A 25,482-nucleotide genomic window follows, 5' to 3' on the forward strand; every position below is an offset into this window, starting at 1 on the left:
CAGTCCTGACCGTTGTCAGCCCAGACTTCTGACGTGTTTCCAACTCTAGCGGATTCAAATTAATTGCATCTGTCTGTCTGTCTATTTATTTATCTTTATATATATATATATATATATATATATATATATATATATATATATATATATATATATATATATATATATATATATATATATATATATATGTGTGTGTGTGTGTGTGTGTGTGTGTTGTGTCTTGTACTAAGGGAAATATAAATGAAATATTTCAGTTTAATGTCGTCCCACGATTATGTCCTTTAGGCTTGGATGTCCTTTATGTCCTTTATTATTTCCTTTAGGCTTTAGGGTGACGGATGATTTAGGTCACGGACACGATGTTCTCCACCAGAAACTTACTTGGGCGGCGATCGAATCAGGAACTCCGCTTACCGAGGAAAGCACTCTACCACTGGGCCAATCGTCCCTTCCAAAAGAAAGGAAAGAAGATCTATCAATATAATTCAATGTTCTAAAATTTCGAATCTGTTCCTGCTGAATGATAAATTCATTAAAATTATACGTAGTGAGCGGACATAGACGATTGTCCACACACGAGATCGTAGATCAGCTTTACTGTTTTGAAAATATTTGTCTTTACATTGTAAACATTGCGTTTGTGTTTCACTTTTATTGTTCCTTCCTGATACATGAAATGTGTCTGTTATACATAGAGTTATTATTTTCAATTAAATTGTAAGTTTAAAAGCTTCCTGGTCATCAGATTCCGATGAATAGCGTTTATCTAATTATTCCACAAAATTGATACATTTCAATGGTTATATGAGACATAAGACCTACAGTTTGTAGTGAGGTCCGAGCATGACCTGTCGTCTTGAATCCAAGATGAGTCTTCCCCTTCCAAAGCGAGAACCGTAATCATTTATTGACAAGCGAGGAAATCGACTCCATGACAAATGCAGTGAAAGCTGCTAAGGGTTGTTTTTCTCTCTACATAGTGAAAAGTCAAAATGAAATAACACACATTCCAATTGATTAACTAATGGTTAAAACGTAACTTTGGTCAATATCGTTATGTGCCTTATGTGAATAAGAAAGACAGAAAATTTAGAGGAAAACAAATCAAAGTTTTCAACGAGGAATGCATCTGGAAGTACAAAATACGACACTCGAAAGCATCCACCTCTTCAATCATACAAGAAAAAAGTTGCTTTATTACTTCCTACCATTCGTTAACTAAATATATTTTCTTGTGTTGACATATTTTATAACCACTTGAAGAAGCTGGTTCTTTGATAACGCAATATGAAAAATGCAAAGTAAAACATTAAAAAAAAAAAGCAATAACAATAGTATCGCAAACCCAACCAGGGGCAGAAAGGAATGGATATAAAAGACACACACAGTTCGTTGTATACAACATAGCTGGAAGGCAAATGCAAGAAGCAATACGTCACCTATTTTGCAGTATCTTCTGAAGCTCACCCTTGGGCGCGTGCAATGTTGCCAAAGGTCTGTTCAGAAGGAAAATATTTATTTTTGCGAGTGTACATTTTTCTCATTTGTTCTACTTTTGATGATTGCCAATGATATTCCTTGTACTATTGAGAATAGCTTTAAAGAACATATTATACTATCAAATTAAGACTGTGGAACATCGATATGCGTCATATGATACAATTATGTGTTCAAAATACGGTGATTTTTTACTTTAGTTTTCGCACTTTGATAATAAAATAACAATACAAGTAGTGAAATGTGGGTCCGTATAATATTAGCAAGCTAATGTTATACCATTGCAACGCACATTATGGAGAAACAAAAGTATGTAAAAATCATTCTTTGACACATTTCGTACGGTTGTACGTGTATAAAGTAATTTCCAGCAGGTTTGATATGAAGGGATTATAAAGTATTTTGCATATTATAACAACAATTATTTCAGAAAATTTTCTATTTTACAAGCTATTATAGAACATATTTTATATATTTTGCATGCAATTATAGAGATCATTCTGTTTAATTTCCAGGCGATTATAAAGCACATTTTATATATTTTACACGACAAACTTTAAATTCCCGATCTTACAGCCCAGGTATGTGTTCTGACGTCGACTTCCACTTCCGTTATATTTCTGGCTTTCTAGATTGGAGCTCAATATACATTAGTTCAACATCCTATGGAGTCAAATATACATATTTTATCTACTGGAACACTTAATAAGATATTTGTACTAAAAATTTCAGTGATAGTGTGAGAGAACTTCAGTATCAAGGGGACTTGGTTCAATCTTAAGCCACGTGAATTTGTAATGATCAACACTGTGTTCACAGATTTGCTGAATTCCAGCATTTTGTCATCCACGTCTTTTAACATACGGAGCATAATTATGACATATAATCAAGGATTATATTTCATTTCATTCCGTCAGTATCAAAATTGCTTAATTTAATTGTCTTGGTTACTTGCATAGTTTGGATCACGGCCTTTCTTTTGCTCTCTTACTTTCTTTTTACAATCTCTCCACTTTTGAAATTGTTTCCCCCTTCAATTCAAACTTTGCACAACAATTCGAACTTGTGCATTTAAGTTTGGCACAAGGGGAATGAACGTGAGTGCTAGCAAAGTAGTAAAGAGATCTAAATCTACTTAAGGAATTTCCTCTGTAATTCCTTATGTACAAGTGCAAGAAAGAGAATATCTGTTGTACAGAAAGGATCAATAGAAGTAGAAAAAATCGTTCCATTCTGACAATCTTGTCGCTCCCTCAATCTACTCTCCACTTGATCTCCGCCCTTTTAACTTTTGCCACTGTTCGAAGGTATAGGACGCCCCAAACTTCAACCTATCTCATCGTAAGGGGGAAGAACTTAACAAAATCCTTTTGATGCGGTAGGGAAAGTGTAATCTTGGTTGTAACAACCTGTATCGTCAAGTAAAAGCTGAAAGGTATGGGTGAACATAGAAGGAGTAGTGTAGAAATGGAGGGGAGAGAGGATAAGGAAATGGAAGGATATATCGTTGCTGGTAGGGCTCGATGCGTGAAAATGGATACACATCTCCGTCTCAGCCGTTGCAAACAACATTAACTCTCATCTCCCGTAACACGCACGAGCCATAGTCATTTATATGGACGTGATCTTCTCGCACGGCTATTTCTGAACTTGGTTTGGCCTATCTCCGAAAAATGATTTCTTAGATTTTTTAAGAGGCTGAGAGAAAAGGAAACCATCGAGCGGAAGAGTAAATGGTAAAGACGGTAATTTCGTCCTTTTCCCTCTCACGGCGAGAAAAAGAAAAAGATGGAACTCCTTCTGGAATGTCTTTCATACCATCCTGTATGACCTTTCTTATCGTGTAATAGGCAATTTGTAATTTCTTCTACGAATCTCCGCTAGAACTTTCTGATAGCTCCAAGTAATTTTGCTAGATAAGTTGGGTTGATAAGCTCTTCTGATGCAATTTCAAGATTCTTTCTTTCTCAATTCACTTGGCAGCCAACTACAAAATAAGTACCATAGTTACATTTAACCTTCAATATAGCTTAATTTTAATATGTGGATCCCAAAAAAGTGCACTAAGTATACTGACCTAGCCTAGCCTAACTTACAAATATACAATATATAAGATTAATATGCCTAGTCACTGCTCAGTGTTCTACATTATTCTATATACTTTTCAGACAACGCTTCATCACAGTCTTACATATCACATAGTTCTGTGTTAGTGCTAGACAAAGAGTTTGTAAGTTCTAAAAAGTATGTTTTAGGTGACCAAAATAGATGCTAAATTAGCTAAATTAGGAATTAAAAATGAAAAATATGTTATAAAAGACACATTTTAAAGAGAATGATGCATTACGATCTGAATACGAACTTTAAGACACAGAAATGCATGCTGTGACGTCATGTGACCTTATATTTCAACCTGCTCAATATTGAAATATTGAATTTTCTGGTCAAGAATTTTACATAAATCTAGGCCTATATGCTAACAGATAAATCTTGTTTACATGTGAATGCTATATCAAATCTTTAGTATAATATTTTCTTTAGTGCAAAATCTTTAGTGCAGTATCTTCACATTTCTACACTACACAAGCCACAATTGGTCTCACAGGTAATAACAAGCACTTTTTTGGATTAGCTAGAGTGAAATGGTGGTGTCTGTTCGTGAGGATGACCTTGTAAGTAAAGAATAAACGTTCCACATCAACTAACGTGATGCAAGCAAACTTCAACTTGGATACATGTTCGATTAGTATTTCACATTTGGGTTCACTTGGTTTCTCAGCCAGAATAACTGCTGCAGCACACAAACTCTTGAGTCCTAAGTTTTTTTCCGATACACTTCCAAGTTTTACCTTCATTTTCTCTGCAACTTCACCACGCACTTCCAAGATTTTTTTTTGCTCTATTTCCTTAATAAGCTCAATATTCTTATGAAGTGATATTCCCGAGCCCTCTAATTCTGGGATAATCCAAACAAGAAATGTGTAATGCGATCTAATGTATGCAAAATTAGTAGGGATAGAAGAATCATTTATCAGCTATTAGCAAAGTAACGTTATATGCATCCTCCATTAAATTTTCAATAGTTTCTTGTAATGCATGAAAATGGTCGCTTTAGCATTCATCTGCTTACAATCACGTACACCATGGGATAAACACTGGTTGAGGTGGCAGAGAGGTATCTGGAAGATTTTTCTTTAAAGGGCCATACTTTTGATGGAGAATTAAGAAAAACTTTTACAGTAGAGATCAATTTGCTGACCTTTGGAAATTCCACCCTTTGTCTGCTCAGGAACACGATTTAAGCCATGGGAAAGACATGTCACATGCACAAGTGAAATATAGAACACCTTTAGCAACTTCATTGGAACAATCATGTATGATGCCAGCATCTGTATAAGCAAGATGCACTTTCTTCTGATGAAGGTTGTTGGGTACAATACTTTCAGTCCATTGTTCACAAAAGTGCTATTGTTTCTTGGTTGGTTGCTGTAAGTTGTTTGGTGCAAATAAGGTAATCTCTGAATGGTGCTTCAGGATTTAGTTTCCCGACAACTAAGTTTACTTTGCGCAACAGAGGCAAAAATAGAATGGGTGAATACAAAGAGTTTAATAATAAAAATGAGCTGACCTTGAATTATACATTTTCAGTACAATAAACTTAGTGCTTTAATTTGTCACAAGACCTACATATACAGCTTAACTTTTCATTCTGAGCTAAGGACCTTAAGATTCAATGTTCAATTATTACCGAAAGCGTTTCAAACTCTTCGTATTCACTCTTTCTATTTGGCATTGAATACATGGGAAAGTTAACAGAAAATCTTTATTTCAGTATAATGAGAATCAACTTATAACTACTTTTCAAAATAAACATATGATGTCCAATTAAAATTTTTCTATTCGCTACGGCAAATAATCAACCAATACTGTCACAAGCTTAGCTGCAACTACGTACTTCTGGCGGCAATTATCCAAATGAGAGTAAGTTTATAAATCTTAGTAGTATCCAATTCAAAGTAATAATCAATTCAATCCCAATATTGCAGGGAGGTAGCGATTTATACCAATCATTGTATTTTAATCTTGCAGAAAATGACAATTTCCGTTCATCTTTGCCAGTAACATTTATAATTTACGTATTTTTTAAAATATTAATTCGTATCACATTTATGTGTAGTCATAGTAATGTACTTCATACAAAAATCACATATTACAGTTAGGTGTCATGAGGATAATTACTCAAAAAGGAGGACAATGATATGGACGCTCAAGAATAGGAAAGTGAAAGAAGATAGATCTAAGAGCTCAAGAATTTGTCCACGCCTGCCACATAGTAAAATTTGATAAGGCTTCCCGATATGATTAGAAACATCCACCCAAACCTCCCAAAGACGATTAGAAGAATTTGTTAATATCTCTCGAGGTATCTAGAAAGAAGTTAAGAATTTTTGAGATGCTCAGATAAAATTTGATCAGATCTCTTTAGATGACTAGTACAAATTAATAAGATCTCTCGAGATGTGTAGTGCAAACCAGGACTCATCAGATACTTAAAAGAAAATTATTGGGTTTCTTGGGATGAATAGAAGAAATCATTCAGATCTCTTGAAATGGTTAGAAGAATTTGACGAGATGTCTTGCAATACAAATAATAATAAAGAATAAGTAACGTTACTGATGGTGCAAGATTTATCAACAGATAGAGATATGATAGGAAAGGCAAATATACCACAAAGAATTTAGAATAACCTTGCGGCTTCATTTCTTCAAGTTATCTAGTGCTCTTAATTCATTATTTTAATCTTTGTTTCGTTGTAATAATTTTTCGTTTCACATCTTCTTATAGATGCTATATATAATGAGAGGTAAAGGGTTCTCACAATAAACATGCCCATCCAGAGCCCCAGAAACGCATTTGGATTGAAGAATCATTTGGAACGCTTGGCAGAAACATGAACGCCAATACAATCAGAGCCTCAAGGTCTCTATGTGAGTGCAAGAACACGAATTCGAGGAAGATCTACTTTCTCGCGTTCATCTCGGAGTTATTGCAAGATACTACAGTGGTAAGACGAATGCTAGGGTGGTATCCAACAATAACAGTCATTTCTGTCTCGGATACAGCAGTGGCCATGCATGTCCGTATTCATACATCGGGATCGAAAAATTAAAGTGTTTTTGTACTAGCTATATAGAACCCATAACTGACAATCTGGTATAGCAACAAGCTACATCTCCTCTTGCTCTTGGCCTTCATTTAGAGGTTCATGACTGATAAGTCATACATTCGTAACGTGTTAATCCTGTCCTCCAAACTTAACTCAACATTTTACGGGACTCAATTTTTCTAAGGAAATAATAAACACTTTTGACCAGAGTATATACACTTGTTTATTAAAAAATAAATTCCAGTGTAACAGTTTCGACAACGTAACGTTGTCTTCATCAGACACTCCTTCCTTAGTGAGTTTCAGTATTATTTCCTTAGTGAGTTCCAGAGTCGTGATGGATAGAGTCAATTTTTCTACTATAATAATGCGTATCTCTATACCACCAGGGCAACCAGCGTATACTACTTGATACACTACTTGGTATACGCCTTCTACTGTGACCGGCTAGGTCTTCGGATCTAAGCTCTATCAAGCATACTTAGGACACGATGGAACGGCGCTTGGCTGCCAGCTGGGCTCCAGCTACAGCCATCATTAAGCTATGTCAGAATCTACAGCGAGCGAGGAATACCACGCCATATACAGGGTGATTACATAAATAGTATATTAAGGTGAGTACTGTAGAATCCAATGTTGAACACACTTGAGATCCACGGCGCCAACTGTGATCACAAATCACATTCTTCCTGTGTACCAACTTCGGGACAGCCGTGGATTCCTACTGGATGTTTTAGAACGGGTTTCCACCGCTGTACAAAATAGAATATATTACACAATCTTAGATATTTTATAAGATTTGGGGCCAAGGAAGAGTGAGAAAAGCGTACTTAGTGAAGACCAAAGACAAAATAAACGACTTTACCGGTTTGGATAAAAAAAAATATCTTCAAAGTTATTAATGCCTTATGTAGACTACCAAATTTTCTTGATGTTAGTAAGACCAAAAGCTAGATTTGGTTAGCACAAAAGATGAAAGCTACGTATGACTCAAAAATTATCTGCAAATGAGAAAGATACTATTAAAAAATTAAGATATACTGTAAGGCTCGAAGTCTAGGCAAGAATGGGATGAGAAGAGGAAGTGAACCCCTCAAGTTACCTCGCCCAAACACAACTTACAAATGTGCACTGACACCAGTAACGTACATTGACAAAGCCTGGTATTATACGGCTGTTATGGCAGTCTGTTACTGTCCTTACTACTGACTTATAACATGACTGTCTTGTAACTACATTCTTGTTATTGACGCCTCACTAAACTTCCAATCAGTTAATCGAATGCTACTTAAATCTAGCAAAAAATGCGATAGTAGATGATGAAATCTGATGTATAAGAATGGTAGAAAACGAGAAACTGGTGTTCTGGCTTTTTGTCCGAGTATTTTGAAACAATATACCAGGTATTCTGCTTCTTTTTTAATTCATTTTGGATACATAAAAGGTAACTGAACTGACAAAGGATACAATTGTCATTAGCATAGAAAAAAAACAGAAATACATTAGTTTAAAAAGTACAGGGGAAGTAGGTAAACGCACAACGTTGCTTTATTAATTGTTTTCACTGAATGACATTGTTAAACGTTTCAGGTCTAACGAAATTAAGCTTAGCTCATTTCTGTTACGTGTTGAAAAATGAGTACGCATACACACATACATACATACATACACAACACGCACATAAAATTCGTAACAAATAGAAGGAAGTTTATGAGTGCCAAGAAGTTTAGTTTTTAATATTAGAGAGAATAAAGAGGAAAATAATTTCATTTTAGTACGTTCTCATGTTTTTTTTCTTTTAAAAAATACATGGTTACTATTCGTCACATTTAATTTTTGTGATGGGTAATTGTATAAATGTGTATGTATAAATGTTTGCATTTTACACAAAAGCATATACTATATAACAAAAAAGATACACCTCCGCGTATTATATATATAACCACACCAGCATATGTAGCAGCACATGTTCTTCACATGACAAAAACTTAAAAAACCTTGACATATATAGAGACAACATATGCTTAACATCATCCACAGACAATGCAATGACAGGTGCACAATAGCAAGGTTGTAGTTGACAGTTTCATGTTGGCCATTAGGACTTCTCTCTATCTATCTATCTCTATAATACATATACATGTGTGTGTGTGTTTGTGTATTCTTTCCGCTTTTCTCATTAAAACTAGTATCTACTTAGCTGCTGTTATTATTTATTTATTTTCCCGCACATTCGACCTGCCTACCTCTGAACGTGGTAACATACATATTTATTCTTTCTTTCTTTGTTACTGGATTTCAACTCTACTTTATCCCTCTCCTTCTATCTTTTACCTTTTTGTTTACATTTTATATTCTACTGAATCAAGAGAAAACAATTTTCAAGAGAAATAAAAGAATTTTCTTTTTTTTTAAAGCATACCTATTAGAACAAAAACAACCAAACAAGAGAATAATAATCAGACAAGAGAATTGAAAATGCATTTCCATTCAATGCAAATTATTATTTTCAAATATCATAATGTTTTAACCTCTGCTCTTAGCACTGAGCATGTGAACACATATGTCATACGAGTAAATAATCAAAAACGAATACTACTTGTTCAAATATAGCACGTAACGCAATATTTCGAAACACGTAATTCAGAGGTTCTCTCTCATATAGGATTAAAAGAAACTTTGTGTACTGGAGAAAAAGTTGTGTAGTACACTAAGAAAATTTAGCAAAAGTATAAACATCAATAAATTAACACGATTTCACAACAATTGTTATATACAATATAACAAAGTTCAACGAAAGCGTTTTCCAAATGAATATATTTTTACACGGAACCATTTATGTAACTGGCTGTAATATTTACCACTACCACTAAACAGTCTGCACTTCCGCTCCTTACACGCTAGAGTAAGGACAATGTTCTTACTTCAAAGCCTTACAACATTTATTTATTATTATTTTTTTAATATTACGGAGTACACAGTTATTGTGCAGTGCTTCTGTCTCATATTATATGTACTGTATGCTGGAAAGTAAACTTGGAAGTAGGTCACGTATTATTTTTAATTGGTTTTTAAGAAACTTGTACCAAGATGTGCTCAGGGTTAGGCTTAGAACACATCCTGAAGTTGCAAAGACAATTCAAGAATATGCTTTTCATTCATCATGTTAAACTGACAGAAGATAGTATCTCTCATTGCAATCTCAAAGGTATGTTTCAAGTACGCGATAGTTTCTATTAAAGGTTTTCTTTCTTAAAACCGACTTCTTTATGTAGGAAAACGAAAATTTCATAAGCAGATTTACACCCTTCAAGTGTCCACATGCTTTTCATACGACAAATTACGCGTTATTCAATGAATACACAATGTAGATGCATTCAGCATGATAGTTTGTTAAACACATTAGTTTCTTTTTGTTTTATACTTGAAAAATATTTCAAAAATAACCAAAGAAACAAGAACCTTGAAAATATTTTGAATGATAAGTTTCTCTTTCTTCAAAAGTATATCTTACAATCGATTACACTGCAGATGAGCGGGAAACGAGCGGTCCTCATCCTCCCATGGCCTATGACGTGTTCCCAAATTCTCACATTCCTTTTAAGAGGCAATCTATATATTAAAATGCTGTATTTATATGTTTGTGGCAATTCCTTTCGACAATGAGATTTCGGAAGCCACAAACTTTAGAAACCTGCCTCGCTGGTCAATTCTAAATATTGTACGTGCTGTTATTTTCCTGTTTAACGTTTTAGAGGTCATTTTAAACCCATAAAGTTAACATTGTAGCAAGGTAACGAACACTGAGGCGGAAAATTACGTTTCATTTTTCCAAATGATCGCTTCTCTCGTTTAAAAGTGCCATTTTTGGCCATTCTTATTTGCCATCTTTAAAAATAATTGTTCATCACTTTTGGCCATCTTTAAAAATAATTGTTCTTCTTCTGATTACGAAAAATATGTGATTTTCTAGAGAACGCACTCTTAAACACACACACACACACACAAATCGATGTGCTATCTCATCATCTTTATCGTGGCGGATTTTTATCTTTTTGTTTTAAAAAAAGTGTCAGTAGAGAAGTCTTAGCCAGAATATTGAACTTCCTTATAGCGACAACAAATCGTAAATTTCTTAGTTAAGGAGTTACATTGTTTTGAACTTAAGCGAGCGTTGGGTGCGGGAAGGTAAATGATACCAGTATCATTTTATCGACAAAACAATAATATAAATAATAATTTTATTAAAAATTCGTGCATCTATAGCAATTCACTTCCTTTGTCAGTTCTCCCGTCCTTCACTTGTCTGTGAAGAGATATGTATAAATACAGTGAGCAGTTTAGGAGATGCATGCTAATATTAGAATGACGCGCTGTGTAGACCGCGCGGGTTCAAGTAATATCTGCTTAAGAACTTATTAAAGGTTTCTGATCTTCAACTCTTTCTCCCTGTAGATCTTAATTAAAACGTATTTTTCTTGACTAGAGTAATTCTCGGGCTAACAGCCACGTAAATTCAACGTTGTTCGACGTTTCGAGAACTGATCACATTGTTCTCTCTTCAGGATATATTACGAGAGATCTAAACAGAGAGCTGGTACCGCAATGTGATTAGTCGATAGATACGCCCAATCAGTGTCAATCAGTTATGGTCTAATGCTAATTAATTGGTTGCCTGGATTTGTGCGCAGGTCCTGATCGGCTGTTTTGTTTTCGTTGCTGTATCAATGAATGAAACTCATAGGTTTTATATAATTTTTACGTTGCTGATTGGTTTAAATGCTTCAATTAATTTATTATCAACTACTCCCAAATTTCAATGATGTACTTTGCAATATGATCCTCCTTGAGAAGCTTTCTACGACAACAAGATGAGAAATATTTTACCACACAGTATTTTGAAACTAATTAAACTTTACATCGAGAATTTACCACTTTAACTTCTGAAGGATTTGCAATGAATAAAAAAAATGGAAACGGGTCCGCTGAACACTAACTCCACCAGCTAGTGTACATTTCATTTGAAAGACCCTTATAAGTTTTTTTTTTTTTTAATCAGCTTGTCTGAATTGTTTCTAGACAGAGAGAATAGTTCAAGAACGAAAATAGTCCTATTCTACACAAATGCAATGCAAGCTTGACCTTACAGTCAATCTGTGCTTTTAAATGCGTTCCAAAGCGAATGTGTTACAAAAGACTGAAAATAGCGTACATGTTATTTTATACTATCAAAGTCACAGAGGATTTTTTTCTTGTAAGTGGTTATAAATTCTACTGTGAAATTATGAAAATATAGAAAATCACCAAGTATGTTTCACAAAATAAGAGGAATCGAATAGTTTTACAAGCCAACTTTTATTATTGGATTTAAAAAGGACAGAGAAAAGAAAAAGATAAATCATACTGTCAGAAATTAGAAGTACTAGTATATATAACTGTTAGTACATATAACCCATATCTCTCTCCATACCAAAAGTATGAAATTCCTGATGGAAGACAAAATTGAACACCAGTGTCAGAGAAATCGATACAAAAGTATTGAATAAGAGACCTTTTATTGTACATGGAAGCGTAACTATTACAGCCATGGTGAAAATGAGTAAAATTGAATTTAAATGTCTTTTAACGAGAGTTTAATCTTTCCCGGACTTTGACATTAAAAGAAAAGAAGTTAGAAATCGAAATCCAATTTTCGTTCAACCAACCATCATTGCATTGACTTCTGCGAAATGAGAATTACATTCATACACGCCTTCCACGAAAACTGAAGGAAAGTAAGTCAAGTCAAAGGTTCTCGACGAGAATGTAGTTTTCTTTTTAACAAATTCCTCTTACAGAACATATATAGTGAAATACGATAGCTCTATTTGTAAGAAGTTATGGTTTATTTCAATAGCAGATTCACTGAACAAAACTTTTTTGTAACGTGTCTGAATAGCGTGAATTTTTCGAAACTTACAGTTTCATGCCTTTCAAAATAGTTAGAACGATAACTCTAATAATAATGTATTCTTATTCTTCCAGTTAGTTACATAAAACTGCTATCTAGATTAATAAACTAGTAAGAAAGATAAATATATATTCTGATTGATTTTCAAACGCTTTCTGTTCCTTCTTTGGGTTGGATAAATTCTATAGTGCATTTAGTGAAAGGAAACTACATGCTGCATTGTGCAAAATAAAAATGTTACATTAGAGTTCCCTCGTGGTATATGGTCAGCACACGTGCCACAATCGCAAGATACTCGGATTTGATAGCCAGTGGAAGGTCATGTATTTCGGATCTCATGTTAAGCTATAGGTCCAAGTTTAACATAGCCTTGCTGTTGAAAGGAATTCCAATTTTCAATCAATAAATCAAGAGAAGTTACATTAAAAGTTTAAAAAGTAATTTTACAAATATACCCAAATACCATTGAAAAAGAAAATTACAGAGTATTGAGAACTTACACAATGTAAAATTTTGCAATAAAATTACGAGAACCACTGGTAAACTAAAGTGAGACCAAGACCATCGCTTTTAATTTATAGTGATGCAAAACGTATGGAATATGATTGATATTACAATTAACAATGATTGTTAATAAATAAAATACCAAATAATAATACCAATTACTAATGCCTTATAATAACGATTAGTAATAACTTATTTCAATGATCCTCGTGTTAATGCATCACTGTAATTCAACAATGACGAAATGACAGAATGTTTGTCAATGACTCTTTGCAACATTATTGAAAACTTAGAAACTCTTCATTAAGATAATTGTGATGTCATATGAGTTGAAAATAGAGAGCTTTGCGATCAATAATTCTTCACTTTAACTACCGCAGACTGCAGAACTGATGAAGCTACGCTTATCAAACGCATGAAAACAAGTCATCCAATTATTGAAGAGACTAATTAGAGACTTAAGTTTTATTATCGTAATTTGCTTGTAAAAATACTAAATTTCAAAACATTAATAGCATTATGAATGATTGTGAAATTTACAATTTACACGCATAATTATATATAGTGCCTTGATAATTTTCAAAGGGGTTTTTGTTTATGAAATATATAATACTGAGCTCGGCTTAAGTCAAATTATTGGCTCGCTACTTTTAAAAAAGTTTTAATATCCATAACAGCCATGCATTACAATGTAACCGGAATTTACATAACAATTTCTGTATTTTCTAGAAATGCCTGCTTTACACTAAGAAAAATGTATGTGGCGTACGTAAAATCGCATGTTACATTTGTACATCCTATAGTTTTTGGACTTAACGTACAGCAAATGTATAATTGAAAACGTATGTTTTATAATGCTTTCTGTATAAGGTTCCATCTGTACGTACTTTCCGTATGAAACAATATAGGCGGTCAGGATCTCACATACAAATGGACGTATATTTATTTATTTATTTATTGAACAATTTCCCAGATACAGCATAACTTTGCCATTTTACACAGGGACATGCTAACAAAAGAAAGAAAAAAAACAAGACAACAATAACAACAACATAGAAAAAAAGAGTGTAAAAGTAAAACTATTCCGTCAAAGCTCGTTTAATTGCTCTTTCAAACACTGGGTAACTCGAAAAAATGTCCACATCAGTTGTTACTTGATTATAACTGTTTGGTATTCTATAAAAAAGAGACCTCTGTATAACAGCCAACCTAGGACGGGCAAGATGGAATAGGTGGGTATTCCGAGTGATGCGGGAAGGGACACGTAAGGATAGTTCCTGAAGTAATATTTCCGATCTTAAGGTTCCATTAACTATTTTATGTAGATATTTCAGATCAGAAATATCTATAACATATAGCTAACGAAGAAGGAAAACGGTTAGGTATCAGACATCCTGGAACGGCATGATGTAACACTAAGGGCAGTGCTTATGTAGCATACGGGTAACGTATGCTCCGTACTGATTTCTGTACTAAGTAAGAGTATTCCGTATATTTGTACAATATACTGCTGCCCGGAGAACGGATTTTTCTTAGTGTACTTACAGCTAATTACATCTAGTCTAACGAAGAGAAGCAAGTATAAACAATAAAAAGTAAGTATCATATCACTTACCTCCCTATCTAGTGGTTTGATGACCTTCACCTCCCCCGTTACAGCATTCACAGCAAATCTGTCTGTTCCACGAATTCCATATCTTACAGGAGAACCTTCTGGATCCGTACCTTCTAACCTATAAACTACTTCTCCCGTAGGCGTATTTTCTGATATTACATGGTTATTCATATCACTGATGAACAAAGGCGGCAAGTTCGCCTTGGTTTCTGCAAAGAGAGAAAGAAAAACATATTACTTATACTATTAGTATGAAATGAAAATTCTTTGCAGATTATTTGTTTTAGTCTAATTTTACTAGCTTCAAGAATATTTTATCTATTCTTTTCCCTCCCCTACAGCTTTATTGTGTCCATACGTGAATCAGGGAGAAGGCAAAGGACCGTTCACCGACTCCCCAGTGGCATATTCACCAGTACTGCCAAGGCCTGTTGAGAGAGAGAACACTGAGAACCATTCACCAACCCAATCACTTTTAGAATAAAGACCAATCACAGCCTCTTACTAGAATAAGGACCAATCACTTATTTTATTATCAATTACATTTAAATTGTAATGTAATGATGATATTATTGAAGCAAGATTTTGCAACAATTTGGTATAAATTTACTGAACAATCCTTCAGTGCATTTCAGTCGCTTAGTGAATCGACGACTGATCACGTACGAAAAGAATAGTACCTGTTGCATTTACATTATAACTGATGTTGCTCAATTCTTGATTCTTGGCAAACACTGAAAGAACTATTTTCTTCCAATTTCAAAGTTTGAGTCATATTTGAAACACACACGACCGCAATCCAAATAACGTAATCTACTATACACACATATTTAAAGAAGAAAGGGCCTATAAAAGAAACCTTTTGGATGACCTTTCTTGTCAAGATCGCTATCTTTTGGAACACTCTTCATTCTATTGATTATCTACTTTTGTCAGAAAATATTGTATTTTTTCGCTTTGAGAAAAATATTTTACTATAAAATGTGCTGTATGTTTCGTGTCAGACGAGGTACTTGTGATCTGATATCGATTATTTTCAGAATGCATATAAGAAAAGTCACAGAAAAATAAGTAAATGTTATCATGATCCAAAGATTAAAAAAACTGAAAAAAAGCATGTGTATTTCGGACTTTTAAAGAAAAGAAAGTAAATACTGTATTATGAGAAGCTATAAAGATGCGTTGAGCAGTTCTTAAGATCATCGTCAACAAATTTATGTACTTTTTCAAAATAGGTGTGAAACTGAAAATAATGGTCATACTATATTTTTTATTATGGGTATACTTTAATAAACCTTTCCACTTTATTTCTCTGTCAATATCGATGTCTTTACTTTAGATCTATCTCTGCCTCGGGATTTCGATTTGCCATATCTGTTCTAGGCTGGACAGAATCTAACCCTCAAAACAGTTCTCTTAAAGAAGTACTTCCGATATCATTAATATTAATCTCCGTATTTCTTACGATTTCCTTCTTGTGCTCCTTTTTCTCTTCTACGCTAGTAGTATCCCCATAATTTTAAACTCTGCAAAATATCTTTTGTCTTTCGATGACCATCTTATTTTATTATAGATCTTAAATCTATAATAAAATAAGATGGGAAAATGACGATTGGAAATTTTAGGAAGCGTGATGGCCTTTCTACATGCTGTAAAACATAAAAACTTTCAATTAATACATTAAATTGTTACTACGTATTCTTAGATTGCATTCTTGAGATGTAATAGCTTAGTGAGAAAGCAAATTTTAAATAATGTTCTATTTTCTGTGTACTTGATTTAATTAGTTCTTCTCCTTTGTATTCAATTGTATAGAATTATTTTAAATGTATGAAGTTGCCAGATTGTACAATTTCTTGAAGAAAATATTTGCTGTATTGTATAATTAAGTGAAACCACTTCTTATTAAAAAAAAAATAAACAAAAAACAAAAAAAAAAAAAACAGAGTCTTGTGTTTCAAACGAGAATCACTTCTTTGGACACCTGATTTTACGAAATCTTTTGGGCGATTAGGTTAAAATTTTGTTTCTTCCCCCTTAAGAGTACCTTTAAATTCCCTTTTATTAAACATCCTGAAATAAGTTTTCTCATGCTATTTCTTCAAGCACTAAGTCCAACGTTTTACCCAGGCAATTTTGGATATTAAAATCCTGAACATCAGGAAATCAGCGAAAGAAAAGAAATATATAGTTTAACAAAACTTTTAAATAAGAAAAAATCATATTTTTCAAGCTCCATAGATATATAAGACTGCAAAAACTTATTTCGAAAGATATGAAAAAAAGAAATTTTGTTTCACAAACGAGGGAGATTACATTCTCTTTCTCTTTAAATCATTTGTCATACAATGAGAACGTACAAAATGTCATGGGATTAGCAGAAACGTGGACATACACTTTTTAAAAATAAGCAAGAAAAACACCACAAGTATTACAAAAAATCCTGATAGCTGATCCACGTTGAAATGAACAGAAAGCTGAAAAACAGAAATGGAACAGAGAGAGAGAGAGAAAATGTGTAGAATTTTCTCGAAAGGGATTATTAGATGAAAGAAGGGAAGGGAAACCCATCATTACCAGTTTTGGAAGAAGCCTTAACTAGACCTCGAAACAAATCCTCATCGACGGAACTTGAAAGGTCATCCGACATCAGAAGTTGATGCAACTCCCTCGTACACATCGAATTATAGGAATAGGCTACAGAGGCAGCCTTCGTTAACGGAGGAAGAAAGTGGAAATGAAGAGGGATGGAAGTAAATCTTTGTGACATTTCCACTATATGTCATCTTCATCCACAAAGAAAGCAAAAGCCAAATATAGAGATAAAACTCATCCCAGTCTTTATGTTGTTTAGAGTTCCTTTTTTCTAATACCAATGTTGATAGATCGAAAATATGAGAGTTGTCAGACCATACGATATTTTCAATCGCATTATGCTTTCATGAATTTGTGTATTTCCACCCGACAGGAATTATTATTATTGTTGTGAATGTTTGAGGTTAGATTGCCTAGTTTTAGAAAATCGTATATTAGTAATATTGTTTAATCAACAATTCTACAAAAGTTGACGATTCGATTGGCTAAGCAAGTAGTCCCATTACTATCAGTGGTACGAGATGTTTGATAAAATGTAGAAAAGAATGCAACGATGTACAGGGTGTTAATTTTAGTGAAGTCAACGGCAATACTGAAGCTGCAACTAAGTTATAGACGTAGAAGTAACTGAAGTAATAAACATAGGCGGCGCCAAAATTTTGGTAATGTGGGTGCAGGGTAGGATGCGACAACACATTCTAACATGGTTGCCAGAACGCTCTGCACTATTGATCTCAAAAATAATCAATAAGCTTTACTTTCAAAAAAACACGGTATTATAGCAAGTAACTTATCGGAGACTTAAGAAGTCACTCAAATATATCCAAACCTAGGAAACAGGAAATATACAAAATAGAAAGGATTATTACAGGAAATTTGAAAATCGAAGTTAATGTGGGTGCAGCTGCACCCACTGCACCCACTGTGGCGCCGCCTATGGTAATAAGTATGAAATATATTTTATTTTTCAAGCATTTTGTAAGCAAAAAGCATATTGTAATAATCCACTGAGATAAATATGTAATAGTAAAATATAAGCAGGAATATCATTTCATATACTTCAAAATATATTTCAATGGTTTACAAATTTTTCTATTATATATGATAAGCTCAGAAGAAACAAACCTTATGCCTAAAATATCGATTTTCCGGTTTTGACGGTTTCTATGGCTTCAAACCCTCCTCTGTCATACGTCGTTAGTTGCATTACTTTATGCAAACTTGTTCATATACAAAAGTGTGATGTTTCCTACATGTTACAAAATTCATACGCACAAGAGCTTCTGATAACCCCTCCTCTCCAGAGCAGTAGTTTAGTAGATGCTACCCGGACAATAAATAAAATAATCATAGAGAATGCATATTAATTTACTACATATGAAATTATGTCTAATGGCTGGTATTTGTCACATACATAGTCTATAAAGTGTAGAAAAGCGAAACGAAGTGATTAGACACAAAACATCCCCTGTAAAATATGTCTAAGATAGAATGGCGATTGTTAACATAAAAATGTGTCAAGCCTAATTGTGCCCCCCCCAAAAAAAAAGTAATTCAAAAATTAATCTCCTCTGAGAACATTCAAACGGAACTTTTAAAACAACTAAATATGCTTAAGATCTTGACCCCGGACACCACCCTGACCCCGGTCTCGCTGTCCTCTGACCATAATGTCTCTTGTGGGTCTGCTGATGTATTGATCTACATTAGCTGGATTTACACACAAAGAACGAACTTCTTGGTACGGATACCAATAACGCTTCAGAAAAAAATATTCTGGTTTCATTTCTGCAGCAACAGCACTATGCTGACCAACTGAATGACAGAGTTCGCGAATTCTTTACACCCGACTGACTCCTGTGATGTGAAGATATTTTATGGTGTTGAGTATTGTGGATTAGTACTGCTGCAAAAACGTGTCCTACTTCCTACACTTCACATGGTTTCTTCGAGTAACTGGGCTCATAGGTGGCCACTACGAGATTGTAATCAAAGGGAATGCTCCAACCATGCAGTCCACAAAGTCTTTATACATGTCAATATCAATTTTCTCGTATTTCAATTTAATGAGTCCAAATATTCGATCCGGCGAAAAAAAATATGCCAACAAGAAGAAAATTTAGAGAAATCTTATTTTTTCCAGTAGAACGCGTCATGAGAGCTATTGGATCAAAGCGTTGTTCTTGTTCTGACCCACTGTGTTGTCACAAGACAAGACCAATTTATCCCTGAATAGAATATTACTGAAATAGTTATCTAGGAAACTAATGGTCGCATTCTCTCCCTTTCCACAAACGTGAGTTTCGTCGGCAATGTACGTGTGCTGCTGTTTGCTTGCTGCCTTCATTATAGACTCCGAATAGTTGTAACTTCCGAGCAGGTACAATACCTACTAGCGACAGCTTGAGCTGCAAACGGATAATGAACGTTTTGGGTATAGTCGAACGATAATACCTGAACAGATGAATCCTTTCTAGCTCGCTCAATTTGCTCTTGATAATGCCGACTTGTACTTCAGCTAGGTTTAAATTATCTACAACTGCTTATAGCTTCTCAGTTTTTACTACATCATTTAGGATCTCGCAGATAGTGTTCATATTTGATTGCACATAAATTGCTCGATGGTTTATTGGTGTCAATAAGGGATAATATTCGCGCCATTGTTTCGAAAACATTTTTAGAGTGTAGACATTACAGTATCTCTTTCTGGTTGCAAGCCTCTACATACTTCCTATACACTGCAACTTTTGTGTAGGTTTCATTATCCTACAATTTTTAAACTTCGGCAACATGCAAGGTAGAGCTATTGAATTCTTCTCAGCAAAGGCGTGAATGAAGTTGATAAGGCGTGCACTATTATCACTAAACATAACAGTGAAGTGTAGTGGAACAGTGTTGCACACTGTTGGAGCTACATGTGCTGAAAATGTACAATGAAGAAGTCTGATATGTGGAAACAAAGGGTAATAAAGTAACGCATTAGAAAAAGTGAGGATTTTGCAATATACTTCTGTAGCCGCGATGAATAAGCAGACAACTCGCGAAAACAAAATGATACATGCGAGGAGAGAAACACATGTTTTCTAATTCTGTAAACTGGTTCTCCAGGTTCTTATCAATATTTGGATGAGTACTTTCTTGGTTTATATCTTTCGTGTTAAGTGACATATTCTTTTACTTCCTCTCCTACATACCATATAATTATGTTTGCACACTATAATATTACCATATTCACATTGGAAATATAATTATTTTATTATTACCTCATTTCGTTTTTAGTCGGACCGGATAGCGGTGTGGTCTAGAAGGCTAGACAACCGACATATTAGGCATTGCGGGTTCCAATCCCGCCTCGGACATGTTTTTGTTGTACTTTTCATTTTACATTTCATTATTATCTTTCTCTTTCATAGTGATTCGGATCCCGTCTTTGCACTCCTGTATAGCTTCGGAGCTGACACAGGATGTAAAACTGACATCACTCAATTTCGTTTTTGAAATGCATCATTATTTTGGGACACTGCTGACATTTTGCTATGTTACACTATCTGTGTTATGCATTTGAACTAAATTCATAGTATGAGACCCAGATTCCTTTATTACCATCTGTTGCCACATATCAGACTTCTCCATTGTACATTTTTAGCACATGTAACGCCAATAGTGTGCAACACTGAACCACTACACTTCACTGTTATGTTTAATGATAATAGTGCCTTTTAAATCTGTGCACACTTATATATGGTGCTATTTATAGTAAAATATTTTATGCTGAGTTGGCAACACTGCGTTACCTATGGCAACACTGTTTGTGGTTTTCGATAGGGCGTTTTGTTCTCATTATATTGTGCAACTTTTGTTTTGATTGCATTAACGATTTTCAAGATATTTACTTTAAACGTACATAATTCCATGATATAATTCTTTGGGTATTCACATTTTGAATCGCCGTAGCTCCTATCCTTCTGGTCCATAGCACCTTAAATTTGGCTTATTTTCATTTCTGATGATGTGCTATGTGGCAATCAGATTTTAGCGACAACTTGTGGGACCCTCCCGTGTGAGTGGGCATTTGCCCAGTTAATTTGTGTATAAGAGGTGAAAGCATATTTGCATCAAAATCTTTAATATTATTTTGTAATGTTCCTTCTCTAGGTCATGTAGGAAAAAGTAAATTTTCCGGCAAGTAAGCACCTGGTGAAAAAAGTATTGATTAAATTGTCGCCTAGTTTCTTGTGCAGCAGTTCGTTTAGCGTTTTATTTTTACCTTTGCGGCAGGTAGATTTCAGTCAACTTTGGATGTTGACGATGTTAGCAGTCCAGGGGTACTTTAATTAACAAGTATTGTTCTGATTCTGTAACTCCATGAAACACTGGCGTATTTCAATGGACAACATACAAGAATTTTTCTGATTACACTGTGCTGTACAGCATGTTGTTGCATAAACTTTTCTACAGTTTTCTTTTCATCCGCATCTTCAAGAGATTTCTCAAGCGACACTACCGATGACAACGACTCATTCACTTGCGTGGATGTATCTGCAATTGTACTAGGCCTATTCGACATAGCTGTTGCTGCGACTCCTCGTCATCACTATTCGTTTCCAAGCCCAAAGAGTTCCTCGGCAAATCGTCTATCGGCTCACTAGCAATAATAATAATAATAATAATAATAATAATAATAATAATGGTAAAGAAAATTTTGCTTATCATTATTTCTTAATGACTTTTTATGTATTCTCACCCCCTGAACACGAATCCGGCACTTATCTTTATGTAGTGTCAATATTTTCAGTGATATAAGTATGTTTTATTTTTCTACCTATACTGGTTTATGCAGAGCAATTTGCGTGCATTTATTTTTATAGTCGCTTGGTGGTAGCGCATTTCTTATTGAAGATAATTGTTCGGAATAACAAACAGAGAAAATAGATTCTAAAGATTTATAGCAGAATTGTAAATTGATTAAATAGATTCTAAGCAATAATTAAGCTGTAGCCAATTCTGGTAGTAATGAAATGGTCGCAAAGTGTTGCTTCGACATTTTCCACAGTGATTTAATATTATCGCATAAGTCTGTCTGAGTGTACGTGAATGTAGTTAAATGTCAGTGTGTAGTTAATGTATTTGAGCAACATGTCGTCGGGTCGGAAGTGCAAGTTACGTGAGGATTCCTTTTGTTATGTGTGTGAATACTATATTGTTCCGAAGCAGGTGAAGCATAGAATTTTGATTGGAACAAAATTTTGTGCAGCCTATAAAGCTTACTTCGGAATGGCGGTTGGGTATCTTGACAAGCCATGGTCCCCACATGTGTCTTTGGTAATTGCAGGTCGACGTTGGAACATTGGTTGCGTAGGAATAGGAAAAGCATGCCGTTTGCCATTCCGCGAGTGTGGAGAGAACTTACCAATCATTATGATGATTGTTATTTTTGCATGATCGACTTCACGCACTACAAGAAAGGCAAGAACAGACTCAGTTACAATACCCAAACATACCATCCTCCCGAGCACCTGTTTCGCATGGTGAAGAACTCCCAATTCCTTCACCCCCATCCCAAACGGTTTTCAGTGAAGAAACAGCTCATTCCGACAGTTCAGATAGTTCGTTCGTTTTGGAAGATAGTGAGAAACCTCATTTACTGAACCAAAAAGAAATAGATGATCTGATTAAAGATCTACAATTAGCGAAAAATAAGTCCGAATTGCTAGCATCACGACTCAAAGAGTGGAACTTCGTACTTCCTTCCTGCAAAATATCTCAGTACAGAAGCACACCAATGTTTTTCTTTTTTTTTTCGTTTATTTTGCTGTTGAGGATCCATTGTGCTACTATACAGATATCGGTGGTCTTTTTAGGGCAATTGGCTTTCAATATGAACCAAAGGAATGGCGACTGTTCATGGACAGTTCGACTACTAGTCTGAAGACTGTTGTTCTGCACAACGGAAACCAGTATCCTTCAATCCCGGTTGCATATTCCATCCACATGAAGGAAAGTTATTCAAGTGTAAAGCTGTTGTTGGAGAAAATTAAATATGAGGAACATCAATCGGATGTGTGTGGGGATTTCAAAATTACTGGTTTTCTTCTTGCTTTGCAAAGTGATTATACTAAATATTCCTGTTTTCTATGTCTGTGGGAAAGTCGGGCAACTAATCAGTATTATGATCAAACCATGTGCCCGAAAGAACGGAGCTTATTCCAGAAACACATAATGTCATAAATGAAGCATTAGTGCCCAGGGATAAGATTTCCATGCCAACATTACATATTAAGCTGGGATTGGAAAAACAATCTGTGAAAGCTCTGGATCGCAATTCACCTGCCCTACAATGTATCAAACAAATGTTTCCAGATTTATTAGAGGCAAAAGTTCTGGCTGGCATTTTACAATGCCTCATATTCATGTCATGCTTAATAGTGCTACACTTAAACAAAAAATGACGGAGTTGGAAAAAACGCTTGGGAGGCCTTTCATAAGTTGGTGACGGAATTTCTTGTGCATAACCGAAGTGAAGCGTTTGATCACCAAGTTAAGACACTCACTGATCAATATCGAGCATTGGAATGTAGAATGTCTTTAAAGCTACATATGCTTCATTCACACTTGGATTTATTTAGGGAGAATTTAGGAGATGTTGGCGAAGAGCACGGACAACGTTTCCATAAGGACATTCAGGTAATGGAAAGCAGATACTAAGGAAGGTGGAACTGTGCAATGATAGGTTGATTATATTTGGGGGTTAGTCCGTGTCGAAGTGAACGCTTCCCACAAAAGAAAAAGAACCACTAACCTTCACTTTCGACTACGGAATTCCAGTACTTGATAAACGCTTTTCTCCAATCTCAAGTATTTTTGTATATTTTTATAAATGTAATATTAATATATTTTGGTATTTATGTATTGTTATGTAGATTTTTGTTACACAGAAAGTTGATGTCCAAAATGTGTGTGTTATGTTTGTAGTTCAATGTTCCTATAAGATACAATTGTATATGTTACTTTTTCAGTAAAAGCTAATATGCTTATATCACCAATTTTGACATTACGGGAAAATAACTGCCATACTCGTGTTCAGCGGGTGCAAATCACTAAGAAACCGACGAAAAACCAACATAAGCACGACCTTGATCAAAATTTGTATACCAGTGTAATGAATAAAAATTTTAAAAAAAAATTTTAAAAATCGATCGATATCATCGAAATCATCCACCGTACCACATGCAGTACTACAACAGTACGTAAGAGTTATGAAGTTATTATAGGCCTAACATTATACAAAGGAAACATGCTACCGCAAACTTAATACTGCACACGGAAATTTTTACTTCGATCTTACACGTCCAGAAACACTCATACATCAACCAAAACGTATACATAAGTAATGTACTGTTGCAGTTGAATTTCATGTTCCGTTTATTATCAGATTGAATGAATAGATTGGTTTTATATAGTTCTACTTCTTTGTTTCTACATTAAAATATATTTGCAAATTCCTTTGATCAATTGAGCGGAAGGACTCTGTGTGGATTCGATTTAGAGATCCGGATGAAAGCAATTTTAAAATCGTCACTGAAGAGGATATAATGTCAGAATAAGATAATTTATTTGGCGAATTTTATATACATTCTGGCTGGCAGTGTGTAAGTGTTTTTCTGATACTGTCCAACAAAACATGATTGGTTTTCTGGAGCTATCTTAGCCAGTTTCATTCTTCATATGTAAATGTTTAAAATATTCTAAACTGTGGTATGTCTATTTTCTCAGGAAGTGAACCCTACTACTACTTCTAGAAACATGCTTGTTATGTGTATGTAATGTGACTTACAATATATATCCTTTACAAAATACTAAACAGTAGCATTAATGGAGATAGCGATGCGGATGTTTCTTGTTCATTGACCAAAAAGATAAAATAACACTAGCACTATCTGCTGGTGATCCCAAAACTCCATTACCATAGCTAAACACACTTTCGTAAGGGATTAGGCAACCGCTCGTTAAAAAATAATGAGTTACTCGTTTCGATAATATCTGTCGTGAAACTGCATACGAAATACTGATAAATACTTCCCGCGGCTATCTGGAAATGTGTGAATTAACACTTTTTTCTTTTTTTATATGTCGATTTTTTTTTAAAAAAAATTCTC

At 34.5% G+C, this 25,482-nt stretch overlaps 1 protein-coding gene across 2 annotated transcripts in view; it reads right to left on the minus strand.

The window, feature by feature from the left end:
* Cad87A (cadherin 87A) overlaps positions 1 to 25,482 on the minus strand; it is an 890,323-nt gene that overhangs the window by 172,644 nt on the left and 692,197 nt on the right. For both annotated transcript variants that reach the window (XM_081726161.1, XM_081726156.1), the window contains exon 3: positions 14,732 to 14,940. In XM_081726161.1, coding sequence (XP_081582287.1) covers positions 14,732 to 14,940 — 209 coding nt within the window. The remainder of the gene's footprint in view (positions 1 to 14,731; positions 14,941 to 25,482) is intronic.

Source organism: Thermobia domestica, chromosome 1 (assembly GCF_964235325.1).
Source record: "Thermobia domestica chromosome 1, izTheDome1.hap1.1, whole genome shotgun sequence".
Taxonomy (NCBI): Eukaryota; Metazoa; Arthropoda; class Insecta; order Zygentoma; family Lepismatidae; genus Thermobia; species Thermobia domestica.